The following is an 18,523-nucleotide window of genomic DNA, read 5'->3' as shown; positions in this document are numbered from 1 at the left end:
TTCTGTGATTCCATGGGGGAAGCGCTGCGCTGGACGCAGTTCCTGCTGGGCTGGGAGTGGGGCGAGCCGACAAGCGCCTTCCGCAACCTCACAGCGAGAAGGCGCCGCACCCCCGGGACCGCGTGACCCGCGAGCGGCGGGGAGGGGCTCCGGGGGGCGGGACGGCACCTCTGGCTCCGCCCCGGCCCGGTGCTGCCCCGCCCGGTCCCGCCGCGTCCCGCGCCGCTCAGCCCGGACTCCCCACGCCATGGACCCTCCCGAGGAGGTGCGGGCGCAGCTGGAGCGGTGCGGACAGGGCCATCTGCTGCGGTTCTGGGCCGAGCTGGACACGGCGCAGCGCGGAGCGCTGTTGGCGGCACTGCCGCCGGGGCTGGGCGAGCACTGCCGGCAAGCGGCGGCGGCCGGGGCCCGCCAGCGCGGCCCGCACGAGCGCCTCGACGGCCGGATGGAGCCGCTCCCCCCCGAGCTGCTGGGCAGCGCCCGCCGCAGCGGCCCCGCCGCGCTGCAGCGCTGGGAGGCGGAAGGTGAGAGGGGCGCGAGGCCGCCTGTCCCTTCCGTTCTGGGGCTGCCGGGGTCCGGCGCGGGGGTTCGGGACCAGCCGCGTTCCGCCGAGCCCCAGCGGTGCGGGACAGGGGCTGCCCCCGGCGGGGCCCCGGGGCAGGAGCCGCCCCTTGCGGTGGCACCGCGGGGCGCTGGGCAGTCCATCCCCGGCACCGCGGTTGGGAGCCGCAGGGACGGCGGGTCGGGCAAGGAGGAAGAGAGCAGGGTCACGGCTACACCCCGGCCCTTAGCCCCGGCAGCCGGTGTCCTCGGCCCGGGGAACTTTGGTTGAGACACCGAGTTTTCACTGCGTTATGAAATGCAGCGGCCGAGGCCCCGCGGCCGTGCCGGGCTGGATCAGAAGATCTCTACAACTCTGTGATGAACAGTGATAGCTAGCTGGGGCTCAGTCTCTCCTCCCACAGAACAAGCGATGGGATAAAAGGAAAGAGCCTCAAGTTGTGTCAAAGGAGATTCAGGTTGAATATTGAGGAAAATTTCTTCACTGAAAGGGTGATGGGACATCGGCACAGGCTGACCAGGGCAGTTGTGGAGTCACCATCCCTGGAAGTGTTCAAAAAGCAAGTGGATATGACACAATAATGTTTAGAGGACATGGGGTTGTTTTACAGTATCTGTCATGAAAAAATGTAATACTAGAGGATTTAAAGGGGCTCCAAGAGAGCTTGAGAGGAACTTTGGACAAGGACTTGGAGTGACAGAGCAAGGGGGAATGGCTTCACACTGACAGAGGGCAGGGTTAGATTAGATATTAGGAAGAAATTGCTCCCTGTGAGTGGTGAGGCTTTGGCACAGGTTGCCCAGAGAAGCTGTGGCTGCCTCTGGATCCCTGAAAGTGTTCATGCCAGGTTGGATGGGGCTTGGAGCAACTTGGGGTAGTGGAAGGTGTTCCTGCCTGTGGCAGGGGGTGGAATGAGATGGTCTTTAAGGTGCCCTGCAACCCAAACCGTTCTATGACTATGAGTCCCTGGGGAAGGTGGGAGCCTGGGGGGTTTCATTGCTGCTGAGCTGGGTAGCTGCCTGGAGGATGAGCTCCCAGCCCACCAAAAGGTGCAAAGGTCGGTCTCAGGCGCTGATCCCCATCCTTGCTGTGTCATGTGCAGCAGGAGGCTGATGGGATCTGGGAGAAGCCCAGGAAAGTCCGTAATCCATGATTTTTGGAGCCTGGTAGATGCAGGTGTGTGAAAGCTAGGTGTAATGGGGGAGCTGGTGGCTGGATGTGCCCTTCCCACAGCATGTAAGTCTTACATGGATGTCCTGTGCTTTTTTCTAAGTGCACACTCTTATTTATTTATAAGGGCTCATATGTGTCTTGGATCTTTCTTTATAAAACATAACAGCACCATTAAAAATAATTTTAATAATAAAAGAAAACCAGGAAGACCCATCTGGGTTGTAGAGATACTTGCCTGATTTTTGACAAGTGGTTGCACAGCCTTGGCCCAACCTTGCCAGTAAAGAGGTGAGGATGTGTGGGCAGGGGAGTAAAATTTTCCAAGCAGAAACAGAAATAGAAGCATCAGGGTCACAGGGCAGAGAAGCTTTTCTGCTGTGTCAGACTCCACTCATGAGGCTGAGTGGTGATGGAGGCAACATAAGCTGGTACAGTGAATCACAGAATCCCAGAATGGTTTAGGTTGGAAGGCACCTGAAAGACCATCTCATTCCACCCCCTGCCATGGACAGGGTCATCTTCCACTGTCCCAGGTTGCTCCACGCCCTGTCCAGCCTGGCCTTGGAAACTTCCTGGGATCCTGGCTCAGCCACAGCTTCTCTGGATAACCTGTGCCAGGGCCTGCCCACCCCCACAGGGAACAATTTCTTCCCCATATTGCATCTATCCCTGCCCTCTGGCAGTGGGAAGCCATTCCCTGTGTTCTGTCTCTCCATCCCTTGTCCCCAGTCCCTCTCCTGCTCTTCTGGAGCTCCTTTAGGCCCTGGAAGGGGATCTGAGCTCTCCCAGGATCTTTCTCATCTCCAGGTAAATGCCCCCAGCTCCATGGCCTCCTCTGGACTCTCTCCAGCAACTCTGTGTCCTTCTCATGCTGACAACCTCAGAGCTGAAGGCAGCACTGCAGGTGTGGTCTCACCTGAGCAGGGCAGAGAATTCCCCCTTCTCACTTGCTGCCCCTTGTGGTATCAGCCGAGGGCACAGGGACTTTCTGGATTTTAGTGTGCTTGGTCAGGGCACGTTGAGCTTCTCATCCACCCACACCCCCAAGTCCATCTTGGCACGGCTATTTGAGGGTGTCACAGTGAGAAGGAAGGGACCCTTTGAGCCCTAGAGGCAGTTAGGGCTGGGTCAGGGCTCCATAGTTAAACTAACAGCTTTAGCAAACTGGGTCACTTGTCCCCCAGCCAGCTAGGCAAGTGAGGAGCTGGTGTGTCTGCCATGTGTCGTTGGCTGCAGCATGGAAAGGAAAGGAAGGCCAGGCTACCTGTGTGGACTGGCTTTGCTGGTTGCCAGTACTGCCTGCAGCAGCCCAGGTCTAATATGTTTGGGATCCTGCTGCTGTGCCCAAATCATCTGGCCCTAAAGTCTGATGGCTCCAGGCCACCTCAGCCCTGCAGGCAGCCTGAATTTTTACCAGAAGGCCTACACACAGATGTTCTGTTTCATTTGGTTGGTTTTCATGATCTGGTTTAAGGCTGAAGAGGAATTTTATTTCCTGGAACAGGGCAATCAGGACAAAAGACTTTGTACCACTGAACCCGGGCATTGCTGTGTGTCCCTGCAGATGTGGCAGCATTCCTGCATGGCATTTCCCAGTGGAAGCAGCACCATGGGCACAGGCTTTGCAGGATCTTGGGTCTCTGAGGGGATGCAGCTCTGAAAGGCCTTTGTTTGTGGTATGTTGAGCAGGCTGGGAGCAGATGAGCCATCCCAGCCTGCTGTCCAGTGTCCCTGAGACTGCATGGCTGGTACAGCCTGTGGCTGTGGGGTCATCATCACACTGAGCTGAGATGCTCTATGCTCTGTCTGTGGGTATCTGAGCTCCCTACAGCTGCCACCTGCATTGCATCCTCCAAAGACTGAACAGCTGAAATTATATCTCCTCCTTCCCCCTCCCTCTTTTTCTATGATAAAAAATTATGGATAAGAACCAGACAACTGAAAACTTGCTTTGGGAACACCTGAGATATTTTTAATAGTTAAAAAACAAATACTGTTGCTTTGTGTCTCAGACAAAAAAACTGCCTGGTCAGATTTGCTTTCAGATCTTAAACACTGACATTTAATAATCACATTTTCTGGGCAGCCCTAGGAATGATGGTATAAATCAAACATAGATGCAACACTTTTTCATTCTGTCAGTGTTTTATTAATGAAATCTAAGTCATGGCCATGGGCTGAGGTGTACCCCATCTCATTAGAGAGTTTGATGAGCCATTCTGGTTATCTGACTGCTTTGCAGAATTGAAAAGTTTGGAGTCTTTTTCTCTTACTGACTGCTGTTGTAATGGGACTGATGTGCCTGTTCAGTAAGAAAATTCAGTCTGTTCTTGCAAGACCAATCTGTTCCTCCTACAAAATCTATTTTTGTTTTTTTACTTTTTCTCCAGAGTAGGACTAACTGCAGCATTGGTGGGTATCTCAGCATTTTCTCTTTAGCTGAGCTGTGTGTGTTTCATATGCTGCAGAAAGTAAGGTGGATTTTTTAAAAGGGGATAGATCTTTCCATTGCAGCCAGATGAGTCAGTTCTTAGGAACTTTAGTTGTGAGTGTTGGTAATTTTACAGTTGGGAAGTCAGAGCAGAGCTACTTACCCAAATTTTTGGTGTTATTTGTTTTCATGGTGACCTAAGACCAGAACTTGGAAAACTGTCTGAGTTGTAGGGTTGTATCATAAATACTGATAATGCCATAAATTATGGGATGCACTCTCCTGTCTGGGTTGTTCTTGTGCACCCTGGTGAGCCCTCCTGGAATATGGCCCTGTCAGTCTGCAGGACTGTAAAAAAAGTGACATCATCAATGTTATCAGTGATATTGCTTTGGGCTTGAGTTTATCCCACTGATGTTGAGGTTTCAGTCCCTGCAGTGAGAGGCCCCTCCAGGAGATGGGTGTGAGATGGCAACTCCTCCTTGGGCAGATCCCATCCCCTTGTCATTGCGTGGAAAACTTCAGAGAACTTGCTATCTCCTGTGGGGTATCTTCATTTCAGTGGGGTGACACCAGCTGTGGCACCTGTGAGCTGTGGCTGAGAATTGTAGCTCCTTGGTAGTGTGGAGCAGAGTGGAGACCTCCTTGACTTTCCCAATACAGTGTTGACTTCAGAGTGTCATTCATGTAAATGGTGCTCTTGGTCACAATCTGTTGCTCTGCAGAAACGTCTAATTTGGGATCTGTGGGATGTGGTCTGTTGCATCAGAATGTGAGTGTGTATGTTTGTGTGAGGCTGGCAGTGCAGGGGGAAGATGCAGCAGGGCAAGTGCCTGACTTGTTCCACTGGTGGGTGAATTTGAAATGCATTCCAAAGCAGCATCCCTCATGCTGCAGCAACTGAGAGCAGCAAATGCTGAGCTCAGACCTCAAGCAGCTTTGGTTTGAATTGCTGTGAAATACTTTAGCTCAAGTTTCAGTTCTAGATTATTTTAAAGAAAAGGAATTCTTAAAAAATGTTTTAATTGCCCATTTCACAGAATCACAGAATGGTTTGCATTGGAAGGGATGTTAAGGACAAGATTATCTTCTTCTAACTCTCCTGCCACGGGTGTGGATGCCACCCACTATATGAGATTGCTCAGGGCCTTGTCCAACCAGGCGTTGAGTACTTCCAGGGATAAGGCAGAACAGTTTGGAAGTGTCCCACAGGGCAACTTTTTTAGGAATTTTTTCCCCTCCATAAATTCTTTCTGTGCAGGCTCCCAGTAGGGAAACAGCCACCACCCAAGCCAGGGCATGAGAAGATTTGGAGCCATGCTCTGGTGCCTCTCCATTCAGCTCTTTCCCTTCTCCTGCAGTGATGCCCTGCACTAGCAAACAGCTGAGCATGCAGGAAAACCACATGATGGGACTGGGGCAAGTACTTGTTGTAAGTACTAGCTGAGACCCTCTGCTCTGTACTTTGAGTGTCATGGGCAGCTCATTGTGTCATGGAAGCACAAAGGAGTCATTTATTGCTTGTGGTTTCTTGTGAAATGCTGGATGTCTTAGTTGCATCACCATGCAGCTCACCCAGATCCTCCCATGTCTTTTACATTACCAATTTAAACCTATTCAAGCTTCCTCTGCTGTCCAAGGACCTCCTGAGACTTAGAAACCCCAAGATTTCTACACACAGGTTTCTTCTTAGGGAGCTCTCCTAATCCCACTTGGAGGATTGAAGATCTCCCAAGGTGGCTTCCAGCTCTCGCTCCTGTGGCCCTGTGACCCCAGAGGTTACTCTACAGCAGAACCTTGGCTGTGGAACTGGCCCCCTGTGTGCCAGGACACCATCAGTCTTTTTGGAAGGGGTGTGTTTAGGGAGAAAGTCTTGTGTTACTGCTGTGGTAAGACTGAAACTTGTAAGCATGGGAAGGGGAATGGTGTTACTGCAATGTCATGGACAGCTTCAATCTTTGCTTACAAAATTGCTGGAAGCTGCAGTTTTGAACAGAATTAAAACTGAGCCAGGTTGTTAAAACAGCATGTTGTCTTCAAGAAGCACCATTTTTGCTCTATTGTGCATTTAAACAGCCAATTATTTAAAGATTAGCATAAACCCAATCCTGTTCTTTTCTAATTTAATTTCTTTGGTCCCCATATCTTTCAGTCCAAATCAGGAATATTTTAGCCTCAGCTGCGGTTAATGTGAGGTGTTTCCTGAAGGCTGGGGTGCTCCACAGGCTGTCCTTGGCTGCAGGAGCAGTGGCAGTTCAGTGCTGTGTGATGGCAGAAGGCCCTGATAGCTACCTGCAGCAGAACTGTGGCTTCTGACGTGGCAAGCCTAATGTTCCTTGCATTCCCAGAGAAACTCAAAAGTGTTCCCTAATAAAAAACCTTTCTCACAGTTGTCAGTCGTTATTGTGATGTTGACTTTGGAGAAGGCAGGGACCAGAGTTGGAGAGTGATCTGAGTGTTTATTATGTGCTCTGGTTCTTTCCCAGATTCTGGACTTCCCTGATTTGTCAGGAGCACTGACACTGGTTTCAATTAGGCTGTGGAAGTTGTAGCTCCTGCAGGCTTGGCTGTATTACCAGCCCTGACTGCAGCTGTGTTCAGCTTCTATTGAAGCTGGAGCACAGGTACAGATTATTGATTAAGGCAGATTCCAGAAATCCTCCTGCTTTACTCAAGATGATGAGACTCTGCTTCTTTGGGATATAGGAATGATAAGGGACCTCTGGAGGTCTCTAGTCCAACTCCCATTTGGAACAAAACTGTAAACAGCCTCAGGGCAGGTCAGCTACAGCTTTACTAACCTTGAAAACCTTAGGGGACATTCCTTCCTCTCTGGGTGTCTTTTCTAGTGCTGCACTACCTCCCTAGTAAAGATTTTGTATCCTAATTTGAATCTCCTAAGCTGCAGCTCATGGCTATTGTCTGTTTTTGCACCAGTTGCCGCTTTAGGTAAAGAAACTGCTGCATCCAGGAGTTGAAAGGAATTTTCTCCTCTGTGTGCAGTGGCATATTTCTCTCTGAGCTGCCAACACTGAACTGGCAGCTTCTGGCTGTTGCCTGAGCTCTGCAGAAACGCTCAGGAGAAGAATGTAGGGTGTTGATTGCTTTGGAGGTTCTTATATTCCCTTGGGCTTCTTTTTCTACAGGTTTACATCAGATTTCACAGAACAAGGTGGCAGTGCTACTTCTGGCTGGAGGACAAGGAACCCGCCTGGGAGTCAGCTATCCCAAGGGCATGTACAACGTGGGGTTGCCCAGTGGCAAGAACTTGTATCAGATCCAAGCAGAAAGAATCCGCAAAGTGGAGCAGCTTGCTGGCAAGAGACACCACTGCAAGTGTGTCATTCCCTGGTAGGTGACCTAAAGCCAGATCTGCTGTGCAGGGCTCTTTGTATTCCAGTCTTGCCCGTGTTGTCTTCAAGAAGCACTAAGCTGGGTGCTGTACAGACAGGTTGAGAGGAGCCTTTTGTTGGCAGGATTTGTGATGGCAGAGGCTGGAGGAGGGTGCAGAGGGATGGGAGGTGGCAGGTCCATGTCTGCAGACCTGAGGGATTGAGTACTGCCTTTGTATCACTGACCACAACACTAACTGCTGTACCTTGCTGGCTTTGCAAGCAGCTACTCGCAACACTGTAAACAGCACTTTTCAGTGATTGTTGCAGATGCTGTACAAGAAATTTAATCCATTTCTGCTTTCTCAGGTTCCTGCATGGAGGACAACCTAGAGCTTGCCTTCCAAGCCCTTCTTCCTGCCCTTGTCCATAATTATGCAAAAAACCTCTTGCTTTGTGTTCAGGCCACCTCCTGCTGTCACTGTTCACAGTTGCCCATTCTGCTGGCTGCTCCTGGCATTCAAAAGAGATGAGCTCTGGGCAGAGCGCAAAATGTGAATTCCCTATGGGGTGTGGTGGGTGAGAGGAAGGCACTGCAGATGTGTCTGGAAATGTTTTCTGCTAAATGCTCTCTGTTAGACCGTGAGGACTATGTAGAAATACCCTTTTGGAATCAGTCTCTGGTCTGAGCCCGGGTTTTGGCAGTGAAAGAGTAGGTGTCTGAGGGCTTCAGGGTGCCACATTGTTTTACAAATTGGAGGCCAAATTTGATTCATACATTGTTTCCTCATGGAAGGTGAGTCCATATTGTGCTTCTTCCTGGAGCCTTGTATACAGGACCTGAATTGCAAATGCATCATCCCTGGTGCTGCTGGAAGCCAGGATGGATTATTTGCAAGATGCCACATCTGTTTCCAGTTCCCATCCTGGGGGTGAGGAGGCAGTTGAAGCATTTTGCTGCTCCAGTATACCTGGGCCCAGGCTATGGTGTGCTACAGAGATGTAAATTGGGGATGGGGAATTGAGGTCCAGGCTCTTCTATGTTGTTTTCTCATGCTCACAGAGGACCCTGTATTCCTTTGCCGATAGTTGAAGAGTTTGACAGGTAGATGATGAAGGTGGTTTTTAGACAGTAGTGGAGGAAGAGATAGAAGCAATGTGGAGCTGAAAGGAAAGGAGGAAATAGAAATACTTAGAACAAAAACAAACCATGCAGCCAACATATGGAAATACTGCTGTTTGCCTTGGCACTGAAGAGGTGCTGGCAGAATGAATTGGCCAGGGTTTCTATAGACATTTAACATCAGTTTGAATCTAGAGTGAATGAGGGCGTTTTCTGCCCTTTGTCTTGTTTTCCAGCTCATCCAGGTATCCAGATGTTGTTCACATTTAGGGCAAGGCTCTTCTGTCCTGGCTGGAGCTAGGCCAGGGTAGGATCATGCCCTGATATGGTCATAGGACCCCATGCAGCCTTACTGCAGGATGAGTTCTGGAGGAGAGCTCTCATGTGCAGTTGCTCACCACAGGATGCTGCCGTGTCTCTCATTTTACACTCCTGGGATTCCTCTCTTTTTTCTTCAGTTTGTAGTTTTGCCTTTTGCTTGTGTTGTTCTTTCTCATTGCCAAGTCCCCATTCCTGCCTAGGTACATCATGACAAGTGAGTTCACACTGGGGCCAACAGAAGAGTTTTTTGTACAACACAACTACTTCAACTTGGACAGATGCAATGTTGTCATGTTTGAACAGAGGATGCTGCCTGCTGTCACCTTTGATGGGAAGGCTATCTTGGAGGAGAAGGGGAAAATTGCCATGGCTCCAGGTACCTGTTTGCTCTTCCATACTGCGGTACTGTCATATGTGTTGGTACTTGCTATGGGCCATCAGCCTGCCTGGGCACACAGAGTAGGCTGTGGGGGTCAGGGCTAATGCTTCCAGTTAATGTGGAAAAGTTCTCTAATGTTTCAGGCTGGTAATCATGAGTATACATCTGTTTAGTTCTGGCTGGACATTTGACCACAACACATGTTTTTTTATCCAAGTTTGGGAGTGTTGGCAGGATTAAAAGTGCTGTGGCTGCGGGGTAGGAGAAAGGTGCATTACCAGAGCTCTCTATGAGGTCTCTGGAGCGCTGCCTCCTGTGGTGAAGGTCAGGAGCTCAAGGCTGATAGCTGGAAATAGGCAAAAAAGCAGCAAGAAGATGAGCTCTTTTCAAAATGACAGCAATGTCTCACCTTGTAATGTTCTTTTAACCTAGACATGGTAAGAGACTTGGTGAGGGCAGCCCAGCTGGGACTGTGTTGCAGCTGCAGAGTGGTTCTCCTGAGCTGACAGGGGCATCTCAGGAGGAACTGTAAATGGGTGATCTGTGATAAACATGCATGTGTCTTTTGTACAGCTGCAGTTCAAGCCTTTGAAAAGGCATTGAGGAGTTGGGGGAGGAAGATAAACAGAGAATAAGATTTATTTTAGTCTTTCTCCAAGAAAGAGAATAAATATGCTTTTGCCCCATACTGGAGGAGAAGTGTAAAAGACTTTTCCCACCCTCTGCATAGATTTGCCCTGTCGTAGTCTCCCTCTGAGGATCTTAGTAATCTTCATAAAGTCTCATAATGCTGCTCAGTGAGGCTGGTCCCCGTGGTCCCACTCTTCAAGTGAGAGAACTGGGGTGAAAAGAAGAACATGCTTCCCTGAACTGTGTGGCAGAACCGGAAATAAAACCTGTTACCTTTGACTCTTGGCTAGAAAGCATTCCATACTCTTCCATTCAAGAAAGTTTGTTCAGTACTTTCTGCTTTTGCTCTGTTAGCTATAAAAAACCCACCCCAAAGTTACAAATGAGCCAAGACTTTCTCTTTTCTCTTGCATTATAGATGGCAATGGTGGCTTATACCGTGCTTTGATGGATAATAAGATCTTGGATGATATGAAGCAGCGTGGAATCCAGTATGTCCATGTATATTGTGTGGACAACATCCTCGTGAAAATGGCAGATCCAGTCTTCATAGGTTTCTGTATTTCCAAAGGGGCAGACTGTGGTGCAAAGGTGAAGCACTTGGCTGGTTTCCCACAGGGAGTTTGGGTCTGATGACACTTGGAAGCTGCTGGTTGCAGGGAGCTTACCCTTTGCCCATCAGCAGCTCACTCTGAGCAGGTTTAGAGTTCCTTGCTGCCTGCACTGCATTTCATATTCCTACCCGTGGGTGTCCTCTGTTCTTCCCAGAGTACTGTGGAAAATAAACCTCAGGTAGAGCAGGAAGTATATCTGCAAAGGAAACTGCACACTGGAATTGCTTTGCACCTATGCCCAGTCCTTGCTACAAAGGCACTTGGGCTGTCTAGAAGCCATATTGGACTGGGTTGTGTTTTATAAATGCGCCTTTAAGTCTAATTGAGGCATTTTTTGCGCTCTGCTGTGGAAGATGGGGAAAGCCTTAACAGCCTGGATTTTGTTAAGCTAAAGCAGCACGTGTCTGAAGAGAAATTTATGTCATCTGAGTCATTAGCTCTGTTCAGGCAAATGGGAAGTTGAAGGCTAATAGCTGCAAACAGCTTCCTTTTAATGCCAGATCCTGGTCCTTGATAAGAAAAGTGCCTCCCACTAAGCAGATTGCTTTTAACTGTCTTCTGAGAAACTGTCAAATTAAGTGGTTGAGTACTGGTGTTTATGTTGAATTGTTGGGGAAAATGTGCCTCCAGACTGCTCTGTGCCCCTTACACAGCCCTGAGGTGCTGGAGGATCAGCAGGCAACAGTCCCGTGGGATTGTTTGTACTTGGGAGTTGGAATAGTCCTGGGATTTTCTTCCTCTTTGTTATAAATCTATGTCCTGTGGCTGTAGGTAGTGGAGAAGGCCTACCCCACGGAGCCTGTCGGGGTGGTGTGCTGTGTGGATGGCGTGTACCAGGTGGTGGAGTACAGCGAGATCAGCCCGGAGACTGCACAGCAGCAGCGCCCTGAGGGGGGACTGGTGTTCAGTGCTGGCAACATCTGTAACCACTTCTTCACTGTTGAGTTCCTGGAAATAGTGGCCCAGTAAGTCCCAGCAGACCTTCTAGGTAGCTGTGCAGCCCAGAAATACCTCCAAGACAGGGTGTTCCTGTTTTGCACTCTGGAATTTTAGTTATGGTTATTAACTATGTTGCCTTTCACCTCCTATCTCTTCCAAACACCTGAATCCCCTTTCTGACAGCCCCAGCATACTCTCCAGGCCCTACCCAAGGAAGAGGTTCCCAGGTTCACTGTAACTAAATAAATTGAGAAATACCAGTGCACAATCTTCCTGGGCCTTCAAGGGTAAGCAGCTATGCAGGCTGCAGTGTGGTCAGTGATGCAGCCTCATACCATGGATTGCTACAGGGAATGTCAGCCATGCCAATGCTTGGGACAACAGAGTTTGTGGGAGAGGGTGAAGTTGCGGGTGGACTCTGCACCTCGGTGTGGGGAATGGGGATGTGATGCTGGGCATTCAGTGAGCAGCTGTACAACTTTCCTGAAGAGCTTGAACCACCTTTGGGTGAGGGATCTGCCCTGCTCCGTTTTCAGCCCAATCAGGTAACAATTTGGGTTGCCTCTTTTTTTTTGTAACCTCTGCCTGCAATTTTAGCTTGATGCATACTTCTCCCTCTCCTCTGACTGTCATGTCCCAGTGGTACAGAGAGAGCCCATGGCCAGGCTGCTCTGCTTAGGGAAGTGTTTCCTGGATGTGACTTTGATCACTTGGGAGGGAGCAACACCCACAGTTGAGAGTTGACCCAGAGCAGTAATGAGCCATTTGCTTCCCTCAAGTGTATTGCTTTTTTTCTAAGTGAGCTTGAACTAAATAAAATGGTTGGTTTCTTCTCTTTTTGCAGGAAATGGGAGTCACAGCTGAAGCACCATGTAGCTATAAAGAAGGTGCCCTACATTGACAAGGAGGGAAATCTGGTAAAACCACTAAAACCGAACGGGATAAAGCTGGAGAAGTTTGTGTTTGATGTGTTCCAGTTCTCTAAGTTAGTGGCAGACATAATTTTACTTTTCTCCTCCCCTTCTCAGTGTTTGTTTGAATGACTGTAGGTTGAAACAAGCTATCCCAGGGAGCATGTGGTTTGTGGGTGGCTTGTTAGGAAGGTTGTTGGATCTACACCCAGCTCCAATCCAACAGTAACACTGCGGGCTCTAAGGGGAGCTCACAAGGCACTCAGTGCTTGCACCAACCCTGCTCCCAGACTGGTCATCCTCCTGAGGATGTGTTGGCTGCCCGGGCCTCTGCCAGCCTGGGAAAAACAAAAGGAAATTGAGTGCAAAGCCAATGAAGCACATATTGGAGTATTCAGACTTGCAAAAATTGAGTCTTTCAGCATTGTGGCTTCCATGACAACTACAGCTCTGGTTACATTTTTGGGTGCTGTTAAGCCAGGGCTCAGCTTGTACCCTTTGTGCTTGGAAAATTGTTTACTTAAGCACCTTGGGGCCAAGTGGAACTGTCAGTGTTCACTTTCCAAATTCTGCAACATAGCTGGGAGTGCTGTGACATACATAGTATGGGATACTTGTGTCTAGGGAATATAGGATTTTAGCAATTAAGCATAAGTGTTGTTATAAAATCTATTTTTCCAAGGTCTCAAATTCAGCAGTGAAGATTCTGTTTTAGGCTTTAATAAATGCCCAAGAGGGACCTGAGGCAAACTGAATTATCTTTGTTTGGGGATACTATTTCTCTTTTTATATTATTTCCTTTAGAATAGAGAGCTCAAGGTATGAACCAGTCTCTGTTTCCTGACATGTGTTAAATAAAGTAGTATCAAACTAAAGACAAAACCAAAACCCAGGGTGATGGGAACGCTGCTGAGTTCTGAGCCGTGACAGAACTCATTTGCAAGCAGTGGTTCCTTGTGGTTTTTTAACAGCTCAAAACCACCTTGGCAGCTGTGCTTCATACATGAAGTGCAGAAATGCACATATGTTGTGGTGGTGCTTTTTAATTTGCACTCCCATTTCTGGTAAACAGCTGTACTTCACAATCACCTGTGAGGTCTCCCTTGTTGCTTGTTTGTCCCTAGGAGCTGGTGTCCTTAGTTGGTCCTTACCTACAGACTCCCAAGCAAGGGGGTATTTCTTGGGGCATGGTGGAGTGCTCTGCAGTGAGTGCACTGCTCATGCTCTGCCCAAGCTCTGGACAGTGCTGTGCTCTCTGTCCTGCTGTGTTCTGAGCTGTCTTGTCCAAGAACCTCCCACTGCCTAAAAAAGTTTCTGTGGCATATCTGCTGAACTGTTGCTTTTTCTCTCCCCTGAGCACAGCTCTGGTAGGTTGGGAGACTGCTGTTAAGTTCGCAAAGAGAGAAGGCTTCTTGTTTTTTTTCCATTCGACAGCCCTGGTACTCCCTGGGTCTTCAGAATGGTATTGGGCTTCCCTTGGCTTGACTGCCTCAGGCTGCATACAGTGCTTCTCCCAAAAATATATATGAGCCTTTCCTCATGAATGTTGTTGTTGCATTAGTGGGGCTGATGATTAGCTCTGGTTTTCATAATCATTGTTTTCTTCCCTTTGCTGGTAGGAATTTTGTGGCATTTGAAGTTCTGAGAGAAGAGGAATTCTCACCACTAAAAAATGCTGACACAGCTGACAAAGATACTCCTACCACTGCTCGGCAAGCCCTCCTGGCCCAGCATTACCGCTGGGCTCTCAAGGCTGGAGCCAGATTTGTGGATGAAAATGGTTGCAGGATACCGGAAAAACTCAGGTATAAATCTGTGACCTTCTCTGCCTCTTCTCTCATGGAAGAGCTCAGCGGTGCCAGCTGGCCAATGGCACATGCTGGGCTCTCCAAAATTGGGCATTAATGTAGTCACAGGGTGGCTTAGTGTGATTTTTGTTCAGCAGGTCCCCTCTGGATATGCAGGTTGATATCTACACTTCCTGCTCCTCTTTATGAGTGTGGGTGCTCCACATAGTTAGCGCTTGGGGCTCTGGGCATTCTATCTGGCAGATCCCTGCTCTTGGGGTTATGAGTTGGCCCTTCCTATAGCACCTTGTTAGACGATGGCAGTCTTTTCCATCACTCTGGATTTAGCAATGCAAGGAGTTTTAATTTGTCAGCCCTGACAGCTTTTTTGACTGTGTCCCCAACAGGATTCTCAGGTGGTCTTAAGGATTCGTTGTTAGTGTGATTACCAGTTCAGATACCTTCCTGTATCAGGTGTAATGGAAAGCTGCTTTTACTCTGTGGGGCCATTACTTCATCAACTCATAGTTCAATAGACCCACAAGTTGTTCATTTTACTTGAAAAGCATCTCTATAAAAGGGGTGTTTTGGTTTTGCTGAGTAACATTTGGGACCTGTAAATTCCTTTTTATTTTCACACTTTGTTTTCACATAATGTCTGGTGCATGTGACTTTGACAAATGTCTTATCCTTCTGGATATTCTATTCTGGATAAACTTTTGAAGAAGAAGCACTGTTTTTTAACCATGGCAGGAAGTTAATCCTGTGTTCTCTTCTTTAGTCTCTCAGGAACTGAAGATCCTCCGGCTGTCTGTGAGATTTCTCCGTTAGTGTCTTACTTTGGAGAGGTGAGAATAGCTATCTATGGAGGCATTTTTAAGAGTGTGCAGGTATGCATCTGACTTCCTTCCAAACAGGTGATTTCTTTAGCCTGGGCTTGATGAGAAATGGTAAGATCAAAGAAACAGTGACTTGGGCTCTGTGTTATCATTATGTGGTTCCATTATGATTTACTCTTCAGCAGTTTGTTCACTCTCAGTTTTAGCCATCTGTAAAATGAGGTTTGCAACAAGGCTGCAGTTTCATTAAGGTTCACGAGCACTTTGAGATCTTAATAAGAAGTGCAGAATATTCAAATTTGGAAAACCATGGGTTCTATGCTTATTTGTGCTCATATCCCACAGTAAGTGAATCCTGACTAAGAAATATGGTATGTATGTTGGCTTTAGAGAAGCCATTGCTCAAGTTTGTCCCTCTGAAAAGAATTGATCCTGAGAAACCTTCCATTTAATAACAAGAATAGGAGCTTCCCTATTGGATGGGCAGGGTGAGAAATAGTAGATTGCAGGAGAATGTGTGGGCACTGTTTGCTAGGTTTCCACATGTGTTAACTTGCAAGCCAGCTACCTGCAGTAGGTGTATTCCTCAACACGTGCAGGTGACAAACTCATTGCAATCAATAGGCTGTCAGAACAAAATGAAAAAGGTGGAAATTAGACTTTTCTTTGCCAGGATTATTCTAATGTCAGTTAAGGACACACCTTCCCATGTTGTTCTCCCAAGAAGTTTGTTTCTGACATCAGGTTTTATGGTTCCTCAGCACTTCTGCTTCTTGAACCCCAGAAACACTTTCTGTCACTGGGGAAACTGTAACTCTTGCCTTGTCCCTGGCCTTTGTCTGTCACTTGAGGACTTAAAATAGTGCATTTACAGCCTAACAATACTGTTCTCACACTTTCTCAGGGTCTGGAGGTGTACATGAAGAACAAAGAATTCCCTTCTCCCTTTGTACTCGACGAAAACAAAGTGGAAATGCTGGAAAATTCTTGAAGTGGGAAGCCTTTCCTTCTCAAATCAGATCCATGTTTGTCAGATCCATTTTAAGAACTGACAGTACTAAAATGCACTATGAAGTGCATTATAAAAAACTGCTTTTGTGGATTAACACTTTCTGGGTGCTAAACAGATCCTACATTTCTTATTCACTGTTGCATATGAATACGGAAAAGAGCCAGTCAAGGCCTGATAAATCAGCTTTGCCTTCAAGAAAATTCAGTTTCTTCAGTGCCTTGTTAGTTGTCTTGGTTGTGTTGGTGTGGTTGTTTTTTTTTGGTTTGGTTTTGTTTCTAAATCATGTGCACAGTTGGAGTCAGACTGAGGTCCCATCCTGAAAAATATGGCAGGACTTTGGATACTGAGGTTTTCTCTCCAGTGGTCAGTTTTTTCCTAATCATGTGCTGATTAGAAGATCCAATTCAGCAATTGCATCCTCTAAGCAGATCATATAGAGTCTGCTGTATGGAGGGATGTTGCTGTGCCTAAGCATTGCTTGAGGCTTGGAGTCCAAAGTAGAACAGACTAGTTTTGTATCTGGGCTCACTACTGCCATGCTTAGACTGATTGCTCCTTACAGTTGTAGTGACTTTTTAAATTAAAAATAAAAAGAATATTTTCACAACCCTCTGCCCTTCCTGACTATAACAGTTTTCCTTTCCATTTCCTGTTTTGTGTATATATATACAAACCAATATATCCATATATCCAATATAACCATATCCCTCAGACAAGGTTCTCTTGGGGTACCTGAAAGTAGTAAAAGAAACAAATCCCAGTGGTAGAATTCAATGCCTAACCAAAACAAAACAAAACAAAAAAAAGACTCAGCATCAACAGGGTACACAGTAAAACACCAGCCTCCGCTTCTACAGTTTTTCTCCAGGTGATTTTCCAGCACTCTTTCACTTAGGCATCTATGGAATTACTTCCTTTCTTTTAGATATGTTACTAACCACAATGTAAAGTGTCAGCTAATGAAGGACACTAATTGTCAGAACATATGTAGCATGTGAACACAGCTCTGGCCAAGGAATCTCAGGGTAGCTCTGACCCTTGACCCACCAGTGATTCTTCATGTTCAGTTTTTGGACACTGCCCCAGAAAGCTCATGCTCATCTGATGCAGAACCTGCGCTGAGCATACCTGACTCAGTATGTTTCAGCCTTGGTGAGGATGTGTCAGCTGCACTCTCTGGTGGCTGGCCTTGGCATCAGAAGTGTTCCATACTCTTCCCCTAAACATGGTGTTAGGGAAGGTAGCGAGAAACACATTTCATCTGAAATGTTATTACATGCATCCACTTCTACTGAGGAATTGCTTATGCTATTTCATTAAGCATAATTAAGTTCCATGGCTTTCTGCAATTTCTGATGTGAAGCTCTATTCAGAATAATAGAGAAGGGAATGGGGAAGTATAAAGATTACTTTGAGAGTAAATACAGTTTGTAAGTATGCTCAAGTTTTCCAAAGAAAGCATCTAAATGTCATTATCAGAGTTTTTGGTTGTAAAGTGTTTCTGCATGAACTTGAGTAATGATCCTTTCACACACGCAGACCAGCTAATGACTGGTTCTGATTACCTCAGTTGGCATGTGCAGCCAGTAATTCACATTTTTAGTATAAATGAAGCATTTGTCCTTGTCACCCAATTCTGTAGTCTTTTTGCAGTGTTTTATGACACATTCCATTTCTGTCAGTCAAGTTTTATATATGAGAACAAATTGTGTTGTATATTTGTATTGCTCAGAAGTTCAAGCACATGCTTCTTTTATACTGTGCTGTGCTATAAAAAAATATTTCTTTTGCTTTTTCTAAAGTTCTTTCTCTTTTGAAGCTTCAGTTTCCATGCACACAGAACAGAGCTGCTTACATGGTTTTCAAGAAGTTAAATTAGAATGCTAAATCTCTTGTCTCTTGGGTTTTTTATTTTCTATGACTCTTCACATTTTAAACTGGAACATAGAAACAATTTCGAGAGAACTTTAACAAAAAAAATCTGTCCTTATGTCTTTGTACACATTATAAAATGAAATAAGTACCTGAAACAAAGGGAACACCTGTACTACTTCAGAAACTTCTGGACATCTAAGCATTTTTAACAATAAAGATGTTACTGTGATTTATATGTGTTTGTTGTGTTTCTTGTACGTGAGAAAAGACACGCTTCTTGTCTCTGTCCCTGTAAATGTTGTCACTACAGCTGCAGGATGGTGTCACTGTTGGTGCATCTGGAGACTGCAGTGTCCACTCTTCAGATTACAGGGGCATATGGAACTGAGCAGAGGGTGATTCCTGAAGGGAGTTGACATTGTGAGATCTATTTTTTCATCAGAAAATAGAATATTGTGTTCTTGTCTCCAATGCTGTATATTTTTTCCAAGCCTTTCATCTTAATTTATTGAGGGAAGGGAGTTTAATTGCAGGTGGTGGTTGTCTTATTTCAAGTAGATTTGAGTAATATGGTTCTGAGTCAGTCTCACAGCTG

The 18,523-nt window shown here is 46.9% G+C and overlaps 1 protein-coding gene across 1 annotated transcript; it reads left to right on the top strand.

Moving 5' to 3' along the window:
* Positions 1–247: 247 nt before the first annotated feature.
* On the top strand, positions 248–18,161 carry UAP1L1 (UDP-N-acetylglucosamine pyrophosphorylase 1 like 1). The gene is made up of 9 exons (XM_066563088.1): positions 248–524; positions 7,313–7,517; positions 9,143–9,318; positions 10,370–10,542; positions 11,337–11,530; positions 12,349–12,489; positions 14,035–14,220; positions 14,984–15,050; positions 15,946–18,161. The coding sequence occupies exons 1-9, from the start codon at positions 248–250 to the stop codon at positions 16,030–16,032; spliced, it is 1,506 nt and encodes a 501-aa protein (XP_066419185.1). The 3' UTR covers positions 16,033–18,161.
* Positions 18,162–18,523: the final 362 nt, after the last annotated feature.

The sequence above is a fragment of the Molothrus aeneus genome, chromosome 19 (assembly GCF_037042795.1).
Source record: "Molothrus aeneus isolate 106 chromosome 19, BPBGC_Maene_1.0, whole genome shotgun sequence".
Taxonomy (NCBI): domain Eukaryota; kingdom Metazoa; phylum Chordata; class Aves; order Passeriformes; family Icteridae; genus Molothrus; species Molothrus aeneus.
The sequence above is the reverse complement of the archived record's forward strand: the minus strand, read 5'-3'. Positions and strand labels throughout refer to the sequence as shown.